The sequence below is a fragment of the Myxocyprinus asiaticus genome, chromosome 40 (genome assembly GCF_019703515.2).
Source record: "Myxocyprinus asiaticus isolate MX2 ecotype Aquarium Trade chromosome 40, UBuf_Myxa_2, whole genome shotgun sequence".
NCBI classification, from domain to species: domain Eukaryota; kingdom Metazoa; phylum Chordata; class Actinopteri; order Cypriniformes; family Catostomidae; genus Myxocyprinus; species Myxocyprinus asiaticus.
This window is the reverse complement of record NC_059383.1, coordinates 32,748,274-32,768,658: the sequence shown is the minus strand read 5'-3', so window position 1 is coordinate 32,768,658 and position 20,385 is coordinate 32,748,274. Positions and strand designations below refer to the sequence as shown.

General features: G+C 38.8%; 1 protein-coding gene across 3 annotated transcripts in view; it reads left to right on the top strand.

The window, feature by feature from the left end:
* The window catches only part of LOC127431036 (protein hinderin-like), a 50,538-nt gene that overhangs the window by 2,825 nt on the left and 27,328 nt on the right, over window positions 1-20,385 (top strand). For 2 of the 3 annotated variants that reach the window (XM_051681231.1, XM_051681233.1), the window contains exons 4-10: window positions 873-973; window positions 1,106-1,221; window positions 16,857-16,981; window positions 18,611-19,137; window positions 19,246-19,350; window positions 19,452-19,573; window positions 20,262-20,367. In XM_051681231.1, coding sequence (XP_051537191.1) covers window positions 873-973; window positions 1,106-1,221; window positions 16,857-16,981; window positions 18,611-19,137; window positions 19,246-19,350; window positions 19,452-19,573; window positions 20,262-20,367 — 1,202 coding nt within the window. The remainder of the gene's footprint in view (window positions 1-872; window positions 974-1,105; window positions 1,222-16,856; window positions 16,982-18,610; window positions 19,138-19,245; window positions 19,351-19,451; window positions 19,574-20,261; window positions 20,368-20,385) is intronic. The other variant, XM_051681232.1, reaches the window with a different exon arrangement.

Sequence of the window (20,385 nt, the reverse complement as noted above, 5' to 3'; positions counted from 1 at the left end):
AGACTTAAGATTTTAAGTGTTAATAATTCAAACTATTGAGTACAAAATTGAGGCTATTGGGGATACCCACAATACCATGTGCTTTAATTATTTAATTAGGTTTTTTGGTCAAAGGGAACAAATGGGGGCATTTAAATAGTCGTTATTAAGAATTCATAGAGGTTTTAGCTCTTTTGTAGTATTATTTATGTTTTGTTGCAAATAGTTATTTTGTGTGATATCACCATTAGTGTGATCTGTGTCGCCTTTGGTCAAGTTGGACCCTGTTAGCTCAGTTCTTGTGCGTGTGCAACTAAAGTATAGGCATATATGCATTTCTGTGGAGAAATAAGTTTATTTAATCATTGACCTAGAATCAGTTATAATATTCATTCATTAAGCTGTGCTATTTTATAACCTAAATTTTAAAAAATTCAACAAAAATTATTAAGTAGAGACAGCAATATTTATATAGCAAGCCTGAGTTAAGCCTACTGTAATTAGCGTAACTAAAATAATAAATTTCATTCTATATGAACACCAAGAGAAGTGAACTTAATTACACAAGTTTTGGAGACACTGTTACTCAGTCAGTTGAGTAGAGTCTACTTATTAGGGTTTTCAGTGTGAGAGTGTTCAGAATTCCTGTGATGATGTCACTGTGATGAGGCAATATTTGTGTACTGAAATGGGATGAATTTTTATCAAGGATCATCTTGCAAGCAGTTGTCTTTGATAATCTTAACAGGGTTCTCTGGTTAGGGTTCTGTGCAACAAAACTGTTGAGGTCTGAACATTTTTTGTCTCTGTATGATTTCTTATATGTAGATGTGCTACATACACATCTGGACCAATGTGCTAAAATGACTGTAAGTGTCTGTTCTGAACTGTAGGCACTTGCCATCACTGCCCAAGCCAAAAGTAAGCCATCACTGAAGGATCTCTGCCCAGAGGACAAGCGTCGCATTGCCAGTCTCATTCAGGAGCTGGCCAGGTAAAGCTCTATGATGCATTTTACCCTAAATTAATGATTATAGTAGCCCTTCAGCCAATGTGCTTTTCTGTGTATAGTGATGCAACTTTGTATCTGATATGAAGTTCATATTGTTTGTGTGTATTTGCACAGAGTGAGTGAAGAAAAGGAAGAATCTGTACAGAAGCTCAGGGATGAACAGGAGACCTTTGAGAAGAAAATCCAACAGCTAGAGCAACAAAACCAACTTATTGTTCAAGAGAGAGAAAGTATCCTTATACAACACATACAGAAATGATAAGAATGCTCTGGTCGACCAGAACCTTTAAGGTATATTTACATTTCTAGAAGGAAAACCAGTGCTTGCAAGTCAGGAAAAGAATAGGAAGGAAACATAATAAAAGAAAAGTTTTAATTAAGCTTTGGTATTAGGTTGTGGTTCTTCATAAGGTAAATGCTGCAACAGAGCTGCTTTGCCGTAATCTTGATTCCGTGTAACTAGAAGTCTTTGCAGTGCAAAAGTGGTTATATGGTTAAATTATACAAGTAGCAAATATATGTAAGAAAGAAGACCAGTTGGAATCTAGCATGCAAATATTATGATTACACCATCATTGATGGTTGGGAGTCAATGGGATGTTTTCAAACTTCAATTCTAAAGAAATAGTTCCCCCAAAAATGAAAATTCTGTCTTTTCAATACAGTGAGAGTTGAGCACCCAAAAGGATCATTAACCCCAAAAAGCTTTTTATATTCTGGAGGATACAAACATTGAAGAGGCTGGGGAGAGGGACAATGAGTGAGTCGGTGAAATTTTGTGAAAAATAGTGAAAATAGGGCCCATGCTAATACTGAAAACATGCGTCTTTGTGTACCGTATAAAGTCTGGCATCAACTCTCGATCTTTATCTAAAAGTAAAAAGTCTCATTTTTTTGAGAAGGCAGCTGACCTTGAGACAAACGCTCCTCTATTTTCAATGTTATTTTCATGATTTCTACAAGCTATAAAATTGAAAATAAAAGCAATATTTTATAAATCAACATGAAATGTAGTATATGGGCCCTAATGTGTTGGAAAAAAGCAGTTAATTAATTTCAGAGGTACCTTTATATGCTCTTTATAATGTTAAAGGAATATTCTGGATTCAAGTTAAGCTCAATCGACAGCATTTGTGGCATAATATTGATTACCACAAAAATCAATTTTGACTTGCCAATCCTTTTCTTTAAAAAAAGCAAAAATCTGGGTTGCAGTGATTGAAGTGAATACCATTACAAAAACTGAGTTCATGGCAAATTTGCTGCAGACTTGCCAATTCGCCACTGATCATTTTCACATGCAAATGAGCTTTGCAGCAAATTGTCCATTGTTGCCAAAGGTTTGCTGCAGGTTCACCACTGCCGGTGAAGAGCTGCAAACTTCTGGCAAACATTTGCGGTGAATCACAAGCTCATTTGCATGTGAAAATAATGTGTGGCAAATTTGTGGCAAGTTTGCAGTTAGTTTGCCAGAACTCTAGATTTCTGTAAGGGTGGGGGCCAAGTTTTGAACATTAATACTCACTTTTTCAAAAGTATAGCCACAAAACATAAACAATATGCATGTAAACATGATTTTAGTGCAATAAAATCACTTACTAACCTTTTCTGTGTAAAGTTATAGCCAATTTCACAACTTTACCATGATGATGTAATGTTAACAAACCCTAAAATGACTGCAAAAATTACAATTTAAACAACTTTACAACTCACATAATTTTAACAGAAGAATTAATGTATTGGTGTTTTTATACTGTAAAAAGATATGCTTCATATTTCTGCCTTTTAAACCTTTCAAAGACTGGCCACATTCACTTCCATTGTAAGTGCCTCATTGTAACCCAGATTTTTGCTTTTTAATAAAGAAAAGAAGGAACGAGTTGAAATTATTTTTGTGGTAATCAACATTATGCCAAAAATCGATGTCGATTGAGCTTAACTTGTATTGAACCTGGAATGTTCCTTTAAGTAGTCCATACAGCTTGGGCATCATATTTCAAGTCTTCTGAGGTCATACGATAGTTTTTTTTTTCTTCATGAGAAACAACCTGAAATTGAAACCAAAATGTAATTTAAAAAACAAATAATCTTGACACACATTATGTGCCTTGACGGGTTCTTGCTCGACAAACTATTGGATGGCTTCAGAAGACTTGGAATATGATACACAAGATGCATGGACTACTGTTATAACACTTGGGGTTTTTAAGCCTTAAAGTAAGTCACTGTTAACTACCATTTTCTTTAAAAGACAGACCAGGATTTTATTTTTTATTCACCTTTTTTTGTAAAGTATGAGAGAATTCAATTTGTGGATAAACTCTTCCTTTAAATATCTTAAAAAGTTCACAATAACAAAAAGAAATCATTCCAACTTTTGCTGTGATATCTACAAAACTATGTTTGAATGGAGTCTGTACATGAAGTGGTTCAGGCTGAATTAATTGCATAAGTTTAATACTTGGGGAAAGGGGCTATAGAACAAACTCCTAACTAGATTTTTTGAGCAATGACAATATAGTGTTGTCTTGCAAGCACTGTAGTTAAAATGGAATATTTTAATGGAAGGGCTGAATGAGAGGGGCAGTATATGAATTGTCTTCTCCCGATTGCATTGTGCCTCAGTGTTGGTTTTAACTGACAGTGATAGATTTACCATTTTTACCGCTACACTCTTTTGTCAGTGAGCTACCACCCTTGCTGGCAATATTTATTCAAAGTCATAGACATTTATGGTTGCGTGAGTAATTCAAATAGACTCTTCTGAAGCTTAATATGCGGTGACTGAAATCTCTGCTCATAGGAGATGTCACTGGAAAGTGTTTTATGTTGTAGACCAACAGGGGGCAGTGTTGCCTAAGCCCTGGTTGTTTGTTCAGTTTTGTCATGACTGCTGTAGGGGAATAACACCACAGGACGTCGTTGAGATGCTTTTGAATTACACCCATGTTTGAAGGGGCGAGGATTGACTTTAGCCTTAAATGTCGTGCATGGGTAGACTTGGCATATTGCTGTACACTTACTTTCAAATGTATTTAAAGATGAAAGAGTCTTGCTTTATTTGCAGCATGATCGTGTGAATTCTAACATAACAGTGTGCAGTGTCTTTGTTGTTTGTCTACATTTAATATTTACTATTACAGATGCCAGGTTTTGTGCTCAGGGATTGGACTTTTTCTTGGTTTGTGTCAGGCTGCTTTTAATTTTCGTTTGAAATTGAAACAGCTGGCACTGATCACATGACCACTGGGAACAACGTGGGTTTCTTCTTGTGCCAACATGTCATCTGGCTGGCACATCACTAACTTCTCGCAGTTCGGATACTCCCCTTTTTTCCTCACAGCTCTGCCAGCTTCGGTGATCCTGCTTTGGTCAAAAGACATGGCCAACCATCAGTTTTGCCCAACACTGTGAAATATGAAGAGTAATCGCAGGCTGCTAAAATGCAAATTTGGCAGGATGGCTCTGAAATTACGTGAACTCAACTCAATTAAATGCACTCTGCTGTCTGGCATTTCCACTGAAATTCTAAACTCCATTAGAGAGAGAGATTGTAGCATAAGACAAACTGTATGAAAGCCCCCTATGGAGACAGGGCGGTCTCTAAAGGTATCAGACAGATTCTTAAAGGTTAGGAGGGAAGCAAATAGACAAACTGACCTATGGAGGTTTGTGTTGAAAAATTGTTTGCACAATTGTCCCTATCTCATCTGCCAAGATCATGATTATCAAGAGGAAATATCCCCTCATCCGCTGAAACGTGGGAGGGGAAAAAAATTATGTTACATTCAGTGCGTGTTTGGAATGAAATTAGAATTTTCTCAAGCCTGTCTTTGGCATTCAACATCATGTCTCTGAACAGTAGATTCCATTACAGAGAAGCTTACAATCTTTGTTCTTCACAAGGAATTTACATCAAGAAGCATGGAAGACACAAAGGAGAAGTTGAATGCATTCATCAATAGCATTAATCTTATCGAAGTTTGCATGCAAATTTTTCTGAACGCTGTGAATGGATCAGAGCAGTAGAAGACCTTTTGTATTCTATATTTTGTCCGAGTATCCTGGCAACTTTCTGGGGTTGGGCACAAACCTCCACTAAAATACCACTTCATCACAAACCCACCACTCGCATATTGTTTATGAGCAATTACCTTCCCAGACATTCTAATAATTGGAAGTAATAAACCGCATACTTGCAGTTAATGAAGTCTCATAATATATAAATAATCAAGTCATCAGTGGGTTCGTGAGTCACTTTTGCTGTTATTTAAAATGAAGTGTGCAGTTGTGTAAACTGTCCTCCTATCGATTTACATCACAACCTACACACACACACACACACACACACACACACACAAAAACACTTTTCGTCCAAGAGGCACGAGGCCCCATAAAATATTCTCTTCGGCACGATTTTGTTCTACCTTGCGGTGGATTTCATTATTTTATTTCTGCGCAGGCTGACAGGGGAGTGAATCATGTTGACAGCGCCTGTCTGAAATATCGAATGCAAACCCTGATTTTGTGTATTTTTGGATGGGGGTTGAGACACCATGCCTGCAGCTTTCTTTTCTCCTGATGTAGGCCCGTGGAATGAGCTCTGATTGGCCAGCAGCCAACAGAGGTGCCTGCGCGGCGGGGAGCGGGAGAGAATCTTATCAGTCCCGCTCCAGTCGCTCCAGATTACCAGGCGCTGAGCGTTCCTGGACACCCTTCTGTTAATGTATTAATATGTGTAGTTACACCCAGCCTGTCTATCGGTGTATCAGAAGCCTCTCGTCAGCTGGGAGTTAGATGCCTGCATGTGATGCGTTCTATCTTTGAGACGTGATTTCCGTTCTCGTTACACATGAGAATCCTATTTATGGTAAAGGCTAAGTATGTGTAAATTCTGTCATTTACTTACCCTGATGTAGTTCCAATCCTGTATGACATCCCCCTCCCCCCTCATAGAACACAAAGGAGATATTTGGCAGAATGTTAGCTTCAGTCACCATTCACTTTCATTGCATCTTTTTTCCAAACAGTGAAAGTGACTGAGGCATTCTGCCTAACATCTCTTTTTGTGTTTCATGGAAGAAAGTCAGTCACTGCACTTTTACTGTCTGCCACAATGATCAAACTGAAAAAAATATACGTTTACTAAATCATTATTTGTTGGGCTGTAAGTAGATACCATTTTTTAAATTGCTTTTAATCTCATAATTTTTCATAGTTAATCGCGATTAATCTCTGATTTTAAAAGTAGTGAAATTTGACTCTGTATGTACTTATTTCCTGTCATAATGCATTTATTTGTTCTTTGGAAAGAACAACGCAATAGAACAAAACAATACAGTATGTAACAAAAATGCTTTATGAACATTTTCCAAACTCCACAGTATAAAGACAGAAATTCACTAAAATAGCTCCCATTTGAGTAACATTAAACATTTCACAAAGTCTAAGTGTGATGTTGACTGATTGAAAGAACTAGTATTCATTGCAGTGCACATTAAACCCTCATTTAATATTAATCAGTTGGCAGGCTTTTCACTTTAGATATGGACTGCACATGAATTGTGTCAGGGCATCCAGCGCTGCATTGAACTCCAAATGAAAAGTGCGTCTTGTTCTGCTTTTAGCGGTGGCACTTCCAATATAAAATAATTAATCCGAACGGTCTGGGGATCATTAGCTGACACTTCAGAAGCTCGGCGGCAACGGGTACAAAATTTGAATTCTATGAAATTTAAGCGGAGCGTCAACAGTGAGAAAAACTAGCTGCACAGCGGGCTTGTAAGTATTGACATGCTTATGTGGTAAAATGCTGACTTACAAAAGACGCTTGAAAGACTTCAGTGAAGTCTGACGAAGTCCCTTCAGCATTAGTTTTATAAGAAGTTCTTTCTCCAGCATTTGATCATTGGTACGGACTCGCTGTTGTGTGTTTGTTTTAGTGTGTATGAGTGTAATGTCCCCATTAAACACATCGCAAAGGCCCCGCCCTCTAACAGTGTTTACAACTCACACGGAGCTGAATAAAATGTCAAATCGGTACATGAACATTTTAAATTAATCACGAGTTAACGTTTAACACTGACAGCACTAATTATTTGTGATCTTCACAACAAAATTGTGTTTCTCTTCTAAACTTGTTGTCTTTGCTTTCGATTATTGCTATTCTCTAAAATGTGCAATCTACTAGATTACATTATGTAAGGTGAATGTAAAACATTCAAGCATGTTCAGCAACATAGGAAAAGGGATTTAGGCAGGAAATTTGTAGTTCCCAGCATGCTTTGCATGGGACTTGATGAGGAGAGTAAACATTTTGAAATGAAGTGCTATTTTTTGCAATATTGAGCTAGATAAAAAAAGGGGAAGACTTAATGTTGTTGTTGTTTTGGGGATTTTGTTTGATTCTGTTATGCTGGGTTAACATTGTGGTGAAGAGTGGAGCTTTTGCTTAGGTTGAGGACGGGTACACAGGTTTACTTAGGGTACTTTCACACTAGTACTTTTGGTGCACACCCGGGGTCAAATGATGGCAAAGTTCAGTTCGTTTGGGTGGTGTGAACGCTGTTTTCTGAACTCAGGTGCGCACTTGGGTCCACTTGAAAAGGTGTTCTGGGGTACGGTACATGTGAACTCCAGTATGGTTTGCTGCTGATGTGAACACAGTCGTACCAAATCGCGGAAGTGAACTGCTTGTGATGACTTATGATTTGCGTCTTTGCAGGCTCCAGATCGCAATTATTATGGTATAATGCATTTCTCCTACCTACTTGTCCAAATAAATCGCCTTCAGAGAGCAGCTCACATTCTTCACATCTCTTGCAACACATCCGCGGGCTCGCGGCAGACAAACGCTAACATTCATCACATCATTGCTCATTCAATGCACCTGTGGGAGACAAATACAAGTGTTGTCCTGTGCATGGCAAGTTTTCGTGGTAAATCCAAAAAGACAAACTTTAATACTTCACTTAACACAGTGACGTCTTCTCAAGTTGTTACCTAGGTACAGTGTTAAACAGCTGCCACATGTACCTACGTTGATGATGTAATCGGACCGTGGTTTGGGCCCAATTAATTATGATGTGAACACAGACCATCGTGGGCTTCGGGAGGGGGAGGAAACAAACCTGGGTTTGGTCCAAGCAATCGAACCAAGTGTGAAAGCACCCTTACAGAGCAATTACTACTTAGCATTTAACATGCTAATATATGCTATTGCTAGCTAAAAGTTTGTTAACTAGCATAACTTCATAACATAAATGTGACACAAATATGTTGAAGTGACGAAATGAATAATGTTAGGGATACATAAAACACTTTGAGGCTACTTAATTGGATCATTTAAAAAAAAACTTAATTCCATTATGTTGAAATTATGTTAACAAATTATGTTTTTTGATAAAGAATTAATGAGATAAACCAAGAGGAAAAAAATATGTTGATGTAACTTTAATGATTCATGTCGCACTGATATACATGATTAAACCATGTAAATTCAAAGCAGTTTTTTTTTTTTTTTGCAGTGCAGGTGAAAATCGAAAGTCAAATCACCTAGAAAAGTAATAGCACACCTCCCCTCAACAAGCTGCAGCATGTCTTGAGGTGTCATTATGTCCATAGCACAAAGTGAGAGATGAGTTATGCTCCGAAGTTTAATAATTAGGGTTAAGGCTTTTTCAAAATATGAGCAATAATAATAGTCATGCTTACTTAGCAAGCACCTCTAATAAGCCTGCTGTTTCTTATTAGGTAATATAATGTATTTTCACCCTCAACATAGGCAAGATGCATTTTTAAGCAGTAATTTTGTGGAATGATTGATCAGAATCAGAATCAGAATAAGCTTTATTGCCAGGTGTTCTCATGTACACAAGGAATGCTTTTTGGTGATAGGAGAAACAAGTGCACAGAGAACATTACAATTAGACACAGAATATAAAACATGGTAAGAGTATAAATAGACATACAAAAAATAAGGCATATAACACAATGTTACATGTACATGTATGTACATGTGCAAGTGGTAATGTATGTGCAAGGTAGGGGTATGTACAGTTATTGAATTAAATATGTGAATTTACATATGTACATGAGATATTTATTTACATTATTGTACTACGGGGGAGTCCTGAGGCAGTTTAATTGTTCATGTGGAAAATGGCCTGAGGGTTAAAAACTGTTCTTGTGCCTGAATGTCCTGGCGCTGAGTGCTCTGTAGAGCTGGCCGGAGAGAACGCATCCCTGAGGGGCACCAGTGCTTATAGTGAGGGTCCCGGATGTGAGTTTCCCCAGTCTCACTAGCTGCCGCCAATCTGTCAGAAAGCTGGTGATTCATCGACAGATTGGGGTGGGCATGGAGAGCTGGGTCAGTTTGGTTGAGAGAAGATCATGCATGATGGTATTGAAGGCTGAACTGAAGTCCACAAATAGGATCCTTGCATAAGTCCCAGGTCTTGCAGAATATAATGCAGTCCTATATTGACAGCGTCATCCACAGACCTGTTTGCTCGGTAAGCAAACTGAAGAGGGTCCAGCAGGGGTCCAGTGATGTCCTTCAGGTAGGCCAAAACCAGTCTTTCAAACGACTTCATGACCACAGACGTGAGAGCGACAGGTCTGTAGTCATTAAGTCCTGTGATTTTGGGTACTAGAATGATGGTGGAGGGTTTGAAGCAGCAGGGAACTTCACACTGCTCCAGTGATCTATTGAATATCTGTGTGAAGATGGAGGACAGTTGGTCAGCACAGACTTTCAGACAGGCAGGTGAAACACCGTCTGGGCCTGAAGCTTTCCTAGTCTTTTGTTTCCGAAAGACCCGGAACACATCCTCCTCACAGATAAGAAGTGCAGATTGAGTAGCAGGAGGGCGGTTCCAGGAGGTGTTGGTGTGTGTGAAGTGAAGATCAGAGCAGGGGAGGGGTGTGAGACTGGGCTTTTCAAACCTGAAGTAAAACACTTTAAGTTCATCAGCCATTAGTTGACTCTCTACAGAGTGAGGGGGAGGTGTCTTGTATTTGGTGATGATTTTCAGGCCTTTTCACACAGATGCAGGATCGTTGGATGAAAACTGTTTTTTTTAGCTTTTCAGAGTAGCTTCTTTTAGCCATTTTGATTTCCTTAGTAAGTGTGTTCCTGGCCTGGTTGTACAATATTTTATCCTCACTTCTGTAAGCATCCTCTTTGGCATGACGAAGCTGCCTGTAAACCATGGTTTATCATTATTGAATTATAAAAATGTCCTAGTAGGGATGCACATATCCTCACAGAAACTGATGTATAACCTCGTCCAGGTCTGTGGCTGCAGCTTCAAAAACACTCCAATCAGTGCAGTCAAAGCAGGCTTGTAGTTCCAGCTCTGCTTCATTAGTCCATCTCTTTACAGTCCTTTACATCTTCTTACTACAGGCTTAGCTGATTTTAGTTTCTGCTTGTAGGTCGGGAGAAGATTAACCTTTTTCTGTTTTATTAAATGGATAGTTCTGGCTCTAAAATCATCTGTTGGAATTAGGGATGCACCGATCCTATACCTGGATCAGTATCGGCTCCGATACTGACATTTTTAGATGGATTGGGTATCGGTCCGACGAGCCCGATCCAAATCTGATACTGTGTGTTATTCATGTTCGTTCCTGTCAAACTCCAAAAATGACATAAAAGAACCATAAATGCACCATTAAAGTAGTTCATATGACTCGTGCATTTTATTCAAAGCCACTTGAAGACGTGCGATAGCTCTGTGAATCTCAAAAGGCTGTGTTTAATAAGTAAATATATAATATGCACTGCAGCGCCAGCGCGTTATTAAATGGCGCTGCTCTGTTTACACACACACACACACACACTCACGGCTATTTTTAGCCTTCCGCGTTGCGCTACTGACGAACAACATCTCAGATGTAGATGCTCAATAGTTCGGTTCACTTATAATATGCATTTAGAACGGTGCCGGAGGTGCATTTTACTAGAATTTGAATAAGAAGCGAATTAAACTACTGTGAACTTGCTTACAAACAGACACATACAGGACTTCCTGGAGAGTTCAGAATGTCAAAATAAAAGCCAGAGGGTTTTAAAGTTAAAGGTGCATGATTGTAATATATTACTGTTGTATTTACAATTCTAAAATCAATAATAATGATGATAATAATAAGGTATTATTATTATTATTTGTTTAACAAATTATAACAATATTTAAGTTTAATGGGTTCCAAAAAATAACTGTGAATGAAAAGTGAACTGATAACTTAACAACTAAATTGAACAAAAAAAGAGATCTGAATCCTTTAAAGTCCAGATACAAGTTGAATGTTTTTTGCAAAAAAAAAAAAAACACTGCCTTCTTTTCTACTGAACACTTTGACTGGAATTACTGTTAATTTTGCTGCAGCATTATCCAGTAGACTAGTTAACAATAATGTTTTTCTTAATAGTTTGTACATTTACAGTTGTGCTCAAATGTTTGCATACCCTGGCAGAAATTTTGGCATTGATTTTGAAAATATGACTGATCATACAAAAAAAAAAAAAGTATTTTATTTAAAGATAGTGATCATATGAAGCCATTTATTATCACATAGTTGTTTGGCTCCTTTTTAAATCATAATGATAACAGAAATCACCCAAATGGCCCTGATCAAAAGTTTACATACCCTTGAATGTTTGGCCTTGTTACAGACACACAAGGTGACACACACAGGTTTAAATGGCAATTAAAGGTTAATTTCCCACACCTGTGGTTTTTTAAATTGCAATTAGTGTCTGTGTATAAATAGTCAATGAGTTTGTTAGCTCTCATGTGGATGCACTGAGCAGGCTATATACTGAGCCATGGGGAGCAGAAAAGAACTGTCAAAAGACCTGCGAAACAAGGTAATGGAACTTTATAAAGATGGAAAAGGATATAAAAAGATATCCAAATCCTTGAAAATGCCAGTCAGTACTGTTCAATCACTTATTAAGAAGTGGAAAATTCAGGGATCTCTTGATACCAAGCCAAGGTCAGGTAGACCAAGAAAGATTTCAGCCACAACTGCCAGAAGAATTGTTCGGGATACAAAGAAAAACCCACAGGTAACCTCAGGAGAAATACAGGCTGCTCTGGAAAAAGATGGTGTGGTTGTTTCAAGGAGCACAATACGACGATACTTGAACAAAAATGAGCTGCATGGTCGAGTTACCAGAAAGAAGCCTTTACTGCGCCAATGCCACAAAAAAGCCCTGTTATAATGTGCCCGACAACACCTTGACATGCCTCACAGCTTCTGGCACACTGTAATTTGGAGTGACGAGACCAAAATAGAGCTTTATGGTCACAACCATAAGCGCTATGTTTGGAGAGGGGTCAACAAAGCCTATAGTGAAAAGAATACCATCCCCACTGTGAAGCATGGTGGTGGCTCACTGATGTTTTGGTGGTGTGTGAGCTCTAAAGGCATGGGGAATCTTGTGAAAATTGATGGCAAGATGAATGCAGCATGTTATCAGAAAATACTGGCAGACAATTTGCATTCTTCTGCACGAAAGCTGCGCATGGGATGCTCTTGGACTTTCCAGCACAACAATGACCCTAAGCACAAGGCCAAGTTGTCCCTCCAGTGGTTACAGCAGAAAAAGGTGAAGGTTCTGGAGTGGCCATCACAGTCTCCTGACCTTAATATCATCGAGCCACTCTGGGGAGATCTCAAATGTGCAGTTCATGCAAGACGACCAAAGACTTTGCATGACCTGGAGGCATTTTGCCAAGACGAATGGGCAGCTATACCACCTGCAAGAATTTGGGGCCTCATAAACAAATATTACAAAAGACTGCACGCTATCATTGATGCTAAAGGGGCAATACACAGTATTAAGAACTAAGGGTATGAAGCCTTTTAAACAGGGGTCATTTCATTTTTTTCCTTTGTTGCCATGTTTTGTTTTATGATTGTGCCATTCTGTTATAAACTACAGTTGAATATGAATCCCATAAGAAATAAAAGAAATGTGTTTTGCCTGCTCACTCATGTTTTCTTTAAAAATGGTACATATATTACCAATTCTCCAAGGGTATGCAAACTTTTGAGCACAACTGTATATTGAAATAATGTGTAGTTAAAACTTTTTTTTTTTTTTCTCCCAATTTGGAATGCCCAATTCCCAATGTGCTATTAAGTCCTTGTGGCTGCATAGTGATTCGCCTCAGTGTCTGAGACCATCAACCTGTGCATCTTATCACGTGGCTTGTTGAGCGCGTTGCCACGGAGACATAGCACGTGTGGAGGCTTCATGCCATCCACCGTGGCAACCACACCCAACTCACCACGCACCCCACCGAGAACGAACCACATTATAGCAACCACGAGGAGTTTACCCCATGTGACTCTACCCTCCCTAGCAACCGGGCCAATTTGGTTGCTTAGGAGACCTGCCTGGAGTCGAACTAGCGAGCTAGCAAACTCCAGGGGTGGTAGCCAGCGTATTTTACCACTGAGCTACCCAGGCCCCCATAGGTTTGTGTTTCTTTACATATAGTTAGCATCAATCAGTGAGGTATAGGTATTCTAAACTGATTATGAAAAATACAACATTGGTTTTGGATCGGTATCGGCCAATACTGAGATTTCAAATATCGGAATTGGATCGGAAGAGAAAAAGTGGTATCGGTGCATTCCTAGTTGGAATGAGCAGTGGTGGTGTAGTGGGCTAAAGCTCATAACTGGTAATCAGAAGGTTGCTGGTTCAATTCCCACAGCCATCATCACTGTGTCCTTGAGCAAGGCACTTAACTCCAGGTTGCTCCAGGGGGATTGTACCTGTAATAAGTGCACTGTAAGTCGCTTTGTATAAAAGCGTCTGCCAAATGCATAAATGTAAAAATGTAAATGAAAGTGGAATGAGACCCATTTAGAGCCATGAAATGGCTGATAAATGTATACCTGTGACCTTGCATCAGTTGAATTTCTATTCTAAGTTGCTTGGCAGACATAAACAGCATATAGTTTGGGGCTGTTTACACAAAATATTTTTGCATCTGTCTGCAAAAAAATAGTAAACATGTACTAGACGGACATCTTGTGGACTGTCGTCTTGCACTGGTCTGCTGTGCTGTGTCTAGTTAAAAGCTTTAACTTTTAGTAATGCGTCTCTAGATATTTGCATTTTTCTTCCATTTGTTGTGTTGCGTCTACCTTCTTTTAATGGCCACTTTGGCTAATGAACTATTTTATTTGGCAGAACAATTAATTATTATTATTATTAATAAACTATGTCGTTGTGGTCTGTGATATATTGTTCCTAACAGCTCTCGTTAACCATGGTAAAATCAGTAACACATGGCCTTGTGGATTGTTGCTTTATTTTTTTTATATATTAGTTTACATCCCACATCTTGTTTTCATTACCTATTGACTATTCTAGAGACGCCTTGCTTTTAGGTAAGATTTACCACACTGATTGTATGGCTATTGGATTGTGTGGCTGTTGAGCAGGAGGAGGATTTAGGGCATATTGACATAGTAATGGCAGAGATATGAGGCCTATAAATAATCTCTATAACTTTCAAACTTTCAATCGGTCTGATCTGTGTTCCTCTTGAGTGCCAGGGCCTTGAGGTTTTATGACGATCGCTGAGCGGCTGTACTCTGCGAGACTGATTATTAAGAAGAAAGACCAAAAAAAGTTATATTGCTGCAGTTGAAAGTTCTATTGCTTTCTAGGTTGGAAAATTAGATCTACCAAATGGATGTCTGCAGAGTGTGTGAGAATGAGTAAGCGAGCTTGCGTCATGCTGTCATTAGTTGGTGCACCCGGTTGTGGATGTGGTTCTGTTCCAGATCAGTTGAGTTCTGCCCAGTGCTGCATGTGTGCCAGCTCTCTCTGTCTCACAGCTTGGCATCCTGCCCACCCCTGCCCAGCCAGACCCAGATGGAGGAGTGTGTAAAGCCCTCACCCTGAAGAAACACTTCCATCTCCTCTAAGCAGTTCTGCTTTCTTTTCTCTCTTCTCTGTGCACTTTTTCAAAAAGTCACAAACATGACTGCTGGGATACAGCCAGAGACACTCAAATGTTGTTAACCAGGAGGGGTCCCACTGGTCTTTTCTTCTCCTTGATATAAGGACACAGTAGTGCAGTTGTTTTCTTTGAAATAAATTCCTAGACCAGTTCTTCTTGGATATTTTCCTCAATTACCTACCCTTAGTCAAGTTTTAGGATATTTAGATTTTACTTAGCCAGTTGTGTGTATTTTCCCCAACTACAGTGGAATTATTTTCTTTTCATATATTTGTTCATACAAGTAATGTTATTTATTCATTGATAATTTGGGGTGAAAATTTATTTTATCCACTGGAATAAAATCCCATTTATTAGATGTCTACCAAATTATTCATACCAAAATGGAAATGGTTACCTGAAAGAATTGCATCCCTAAATATTGACCTAGCGATCCAAACAACAAAACAATGAATCATTGTATTGCAAAATAGTTTAGTAAATGCAAATTTGGGATGTGCATGGATAGTCGACATTCGGTTAACCATTTGACGCGGCTTTATTCAAATATAAAATCACTATTCGGTTATTCTACACATTTAATAGAGGTCTTCGACCTGACTTGAACTCAACGAGTTCCGACAAACCATCTGGTTTTCCGGCCACGTTTGGTTCAGTTTTTCAAGTATAGGGCGAGTTAGAAGCTGTTCAAACATGCTTTTGTATGCATCTGCGCTGTTTTCCTATATACTGTTAACGCGCTGGACGGACGTCTTTGACTTGCACTGAATCTCGATGTTTTTTCTTTCAGTGTCTCACACAGGATTGCCACATTTTTAGACACCAAGTAAAGTTAAAAATAACTTTTTATAAACGCATCTCAAAACACCTGCGTTGTTTCATTCGTTGTGCTACGTTCTGAAGAAGTTCAGGTTGCAAAGAGGATTTAATGTGACTATTACACATCAAACATGATTCCAGGTTAATTTTCACCAAGCAAAGATTCAGCGCTTGATAAACAGTAAGACAGTGTTTTCCCCTTTTGCTCTGGTGTGCATATTCACATACAATAATTAGACAAGTTCAGTGCCATTTAATTTTAAACCATTTAAAAATCAAAGCACCCCTAAGAAGCTTTGCTGCCTTACAGAAATGTGAACCTGCCCAGGCAGAGTGCAGTACAACCAATATAGGCTCGAAAGTTTGATTATTTTTGTTTGATGAGATTTGTTTGTGAGATTTTATCACATGAACATCAATGTATTGTGCTATTTAGGCACATACCTCATGGTGCACTTTCTTTGCTGCTTTTCTGAGTAATTGAAGAAATTCCATTGCAATGAAATTTATTTATTCCAGTGTCCCAACTGATTAAAAACTGATTAACCGTTCGTGAAACCTTGCAGTTAACCAAATGTTAAAAATGATAATCGTGCACAACTCAAAATAGAAATGCATTGTTTCATTATAAAATGTTTTCATATTAAAAAAATTGCTCATCTGCAATTTGAACCTCTTACTCTCAAGAACAAGGATCTTAAATTTCGAACAAGAATACATCTAGAGATAGTAACAAATAGTATTTGCTACGCCTCGTTGGCCTGACAATATCAGCTCTGGGCCTTTCAAATTATATATTTGGGTATTTAACTTGACACAGCTGCTTTTGCAGTTACTAGTTACCTTTCTGGTCCACTTTGACTCTCAAGGAGCTTTTTTTCCCCTTTCTTTCCCTTCCCTATACAGTCTCTTACATATTCAGCATTAGGCTGGAAACACTACATTATGGGAAATGGATTACCATGTCTGCTTGTAAAGAGAGGGAGTTTTAGTTTAAGTAGGAACAGCGGCAGAGTTATTCAGTGCGTATTGACCCTTGACCCACGGCACAGGCCTGCAGCAGCAGTACAGAGAGTGTCAGGAGCTGCTGGGACTCTATCAGCAGTACCTCTCCCAACAGCAAGAGAAACTCAAAAAGTCTATCACCCTGCTCAATCAGTCTGGCTCCCACAGCAAGGTGAGTACTGAGAGAGAGAGAGCTCCTTTCTGAGTGGAAGAGTGAGAGAGAGAGAGGTTAAAAGTGGCTCAGAGTGAACACGTGCAAAATTTGGATACTTTATTTTCGTCTAATGTTAGAATTTATGCTGATCTGTCATTGTATTGTATGACCATAGCAGGTAGAGATTAAAGTTAGTAGGGTGTACAAATTATTTCCTTGATTGAACATTGTATTATTGGTCATTGGGTATTAATGAATTATTGTCACAATTATTGATAGACTGATATACTGTATTGTCCAGACTAATTAATCAGCTGATATTTGGCCATTTCAAGATGATTGGCATCTGCCAGCACTTTTTTTTTTATTCAAATTTTGAAGTTAATTTTGAGGAAATATTATGCGTACATTCATTTAATTTCAGCCAGTTTTATTTTCAATCAATGCATTTTATATAAAAAGTTATGTAGTATGGATTTTTATAATCACCCATTTGGTTGTTCAACTAGTACATCGTAAGGAAGCCCTGTTTTTGGGTAACATCCACCAGATTTAGATGTTTCAAGGGGGTGTTTCTACAGGACATGTTTTGCATTCAAAAAAACCTGGACAAAGCACAAAAAAATGGAACAGAACTAATTTGTAATAGTTTAACTGTTTTTAATATGCCACACTTATGGCGCAAGCTGAATGTCTAAATGCCAGACTGTGTCCTGAGTGAACGCCCTCATACGGATGTATTGACGGTAAGTGCAACCTTCTACAAAGTAACTGACAGATGTAAAAAAAAAAAAAAAAAAAGAAGGTAAATATTACCGTTTATTGCACAACTATCATAGTCCTCATAAAAAGAATATTTATGGATTATGTATAATAACCGGAACATGTCTCACAGCAGGTGATTTGAAGTCCGACAGTAATTGTCTTTATTTTTGAAGGCATTGAATTTGTTACAAAAGTGGTATTTTGATGGCTGTAGCCGCAGTGCTTTGAAGGGAATTAATTTAGAGATGCAACTTCTCAGAGAGAAGCGTTAGCGTGCTGACATTCATAGCATCCATAACTGTTAACCTGTCAGCATGCTAAAAGGACATCCAGAATGTTGCATCTCTTAATACATCCCCATTTAATGCACTATCGCTAAACATATTAAAGCGAAAACAAAATGAGAAAAAACATCTAGATAAAATCACTAGTCGAATTCACTAACCAACTAGTTAACCATCCTGACCCATCCCTTACATATAACATTAACTTATATCAGCTAATCTCGTAAAATCAGACATAAAAACACATGTTGTTTTAGTTCAAGCATATACAGTCACCCTGTTCACCCTCCTTAAGCTGGTATATGGGAAATTAACTTGTCCTCTCTGGAACCTGGGCTGTGAGTAATGCATGTTTGCATGCTCCGCGACCTCTTGAATTAGTCAGTGGACCACTTCTGTCCCCTCAGAGGTGGACGATTCTCCTTTATCCCGAATGTTTATCGCTTCAGTGATTGACCTTAGGTTGTTGCGTCCTCTTGGGGAGAATCCACCCTTTCCCTTGTGCAAAATCTGCTTTTGTGTCTACCTCTGTGCCACATTATTAAAGGTCAAAGGTGACATGTAGACATACTCTCTCTACCTCTGCCCTGTCCCACAGATTGTCAGCAATGAGGGGGCACTCAGGAGGTCCTGGTGTGGGGGAGGGAGAGGATCGGCTTTAGATGGATCTTACTTGGATCTTCCTTCATCAGGAAGCAGAGTCAGATCAGTGGAATGTAGTCATTCTTTCTCGACAGGACCTTGTAATGCACCCTCCAGCAGCACCGAGCAGAACTGCGAATTTCACAACAGACAGAATCATGAGTATTATGAAGGAGGACGTACTGATCTCATATCTAGCTGTTTCTCCGGGGACCCCTCCACGTTTGATTCCCTGAGGGTACATGGCACTTCCGAACCCAGGTGCTCTCATCAGTGCCACGGAAAGGAGCTTGGTGCTAGTCGTACTGAACTAGTGCTCCCTCCTGGCCAGGAGAACTGGGAGGAGAAACGCCAGCGTCTACTTCTGCAGAAGAAACAGCTGGAGGTGGAAAGAGAGAGAATTCAAGCTCGGCTGGCTCAACAGGAAGAGAAACTTTTACTCCAGAACCAACAGCTCCAACAATCTTACCTTCACTACAGCAAGTATGAGCCCAGCACCAGCCACTTGTTGAGTTGATATCAGCATTAGTGAAAGTTTCTTTGTAATGTATGGTTTGATTAATGTATCTTCCCCTTCACACACTATTGAAGGCTTCAGAAAGCAACCACAACAGATTTTGAGAGACATCCAAATGGAACCAGCTGTTTTAGTGAGGGTCCACAGTCCAGTTGTGTAGTGGACCAGGTTACACACAGGTAAAGCTTGTCTTCAAAATTGAATGCTTTTTTAATGGAATGGAATAAAAAATCAGAACATTTTCAGATTCAGACTTTTATATCTTTTTCCTCTTATTCAGCAGTGAAATAAGAGAGGGAGAATCACAAACTCTGCTGGGAAGTGTTCAACAGCCATTAAGTAACGTACAAGCACAGAAACACACAACAAATATTGAGCAGCCTGCAGACAAGCTTTCACATGGTACGTTTGAAATATAGGAGCTTATAAATACAGTACTGTGCAAAAGCTTTAGGCACTTGTGAAAAATGTTGCATAGTGTGTATGTCTTCAAAAATAATGGCATAAATAGTTTTCATTTGTCAATTAACGTCATACAATTCCAGTAAAAAAAAGAAAAAAAGAATGCTAAATCAATATTTGGTACGACCACCTTTGCCCTCAAATCAGCACCAATTCTCCTAGGTACACCTGGACACAGTTTTTCTTGGTTGTTGGCAGATAGGATGTTCCAAGATGCTTGGAGAACTTACCACAGTTCTTCTATCTATTTAAGATGTCTCAATTGCTTCTGTCTCTTCATGTAATCCCAGACTGACTCGATGTTGAGATTCGGGCTCTGTGGGGGCCATACCATCTGTTGTAGGGCTCCTTGTTGTTCTTCTGTTCAATTCCTTTTGCAAAAGAAAATGTTGAAATCTAAAATTGATATTTCCTACTGATTCTCTAAAAGCAGAGTATATAAAATAACTGTTTTAAGACAAATGTTTTTGTGAAAAATATAATGCACCTAAGACTTTTACATTGTAGTGTAAATATATAAAACTAAAGGATGAGGAATGATGATGATTTCTTTCTGCATTTGCTTTACCCCCTTAATTGGAAATTTGCATTACATACTTTCAAGTATGCTTTTATTTCCTTCCTGCAGAGATTTCCATTACCAGAAAGGATATGGCCACCTCTCCTGTGGTTCCTCAAAGCTTCCGGAAATCTGCTCTTCCCATTGGCCTTCCCAGCACTCCACAGGCCTCCAGGTGAGTTAGGGTATCTCT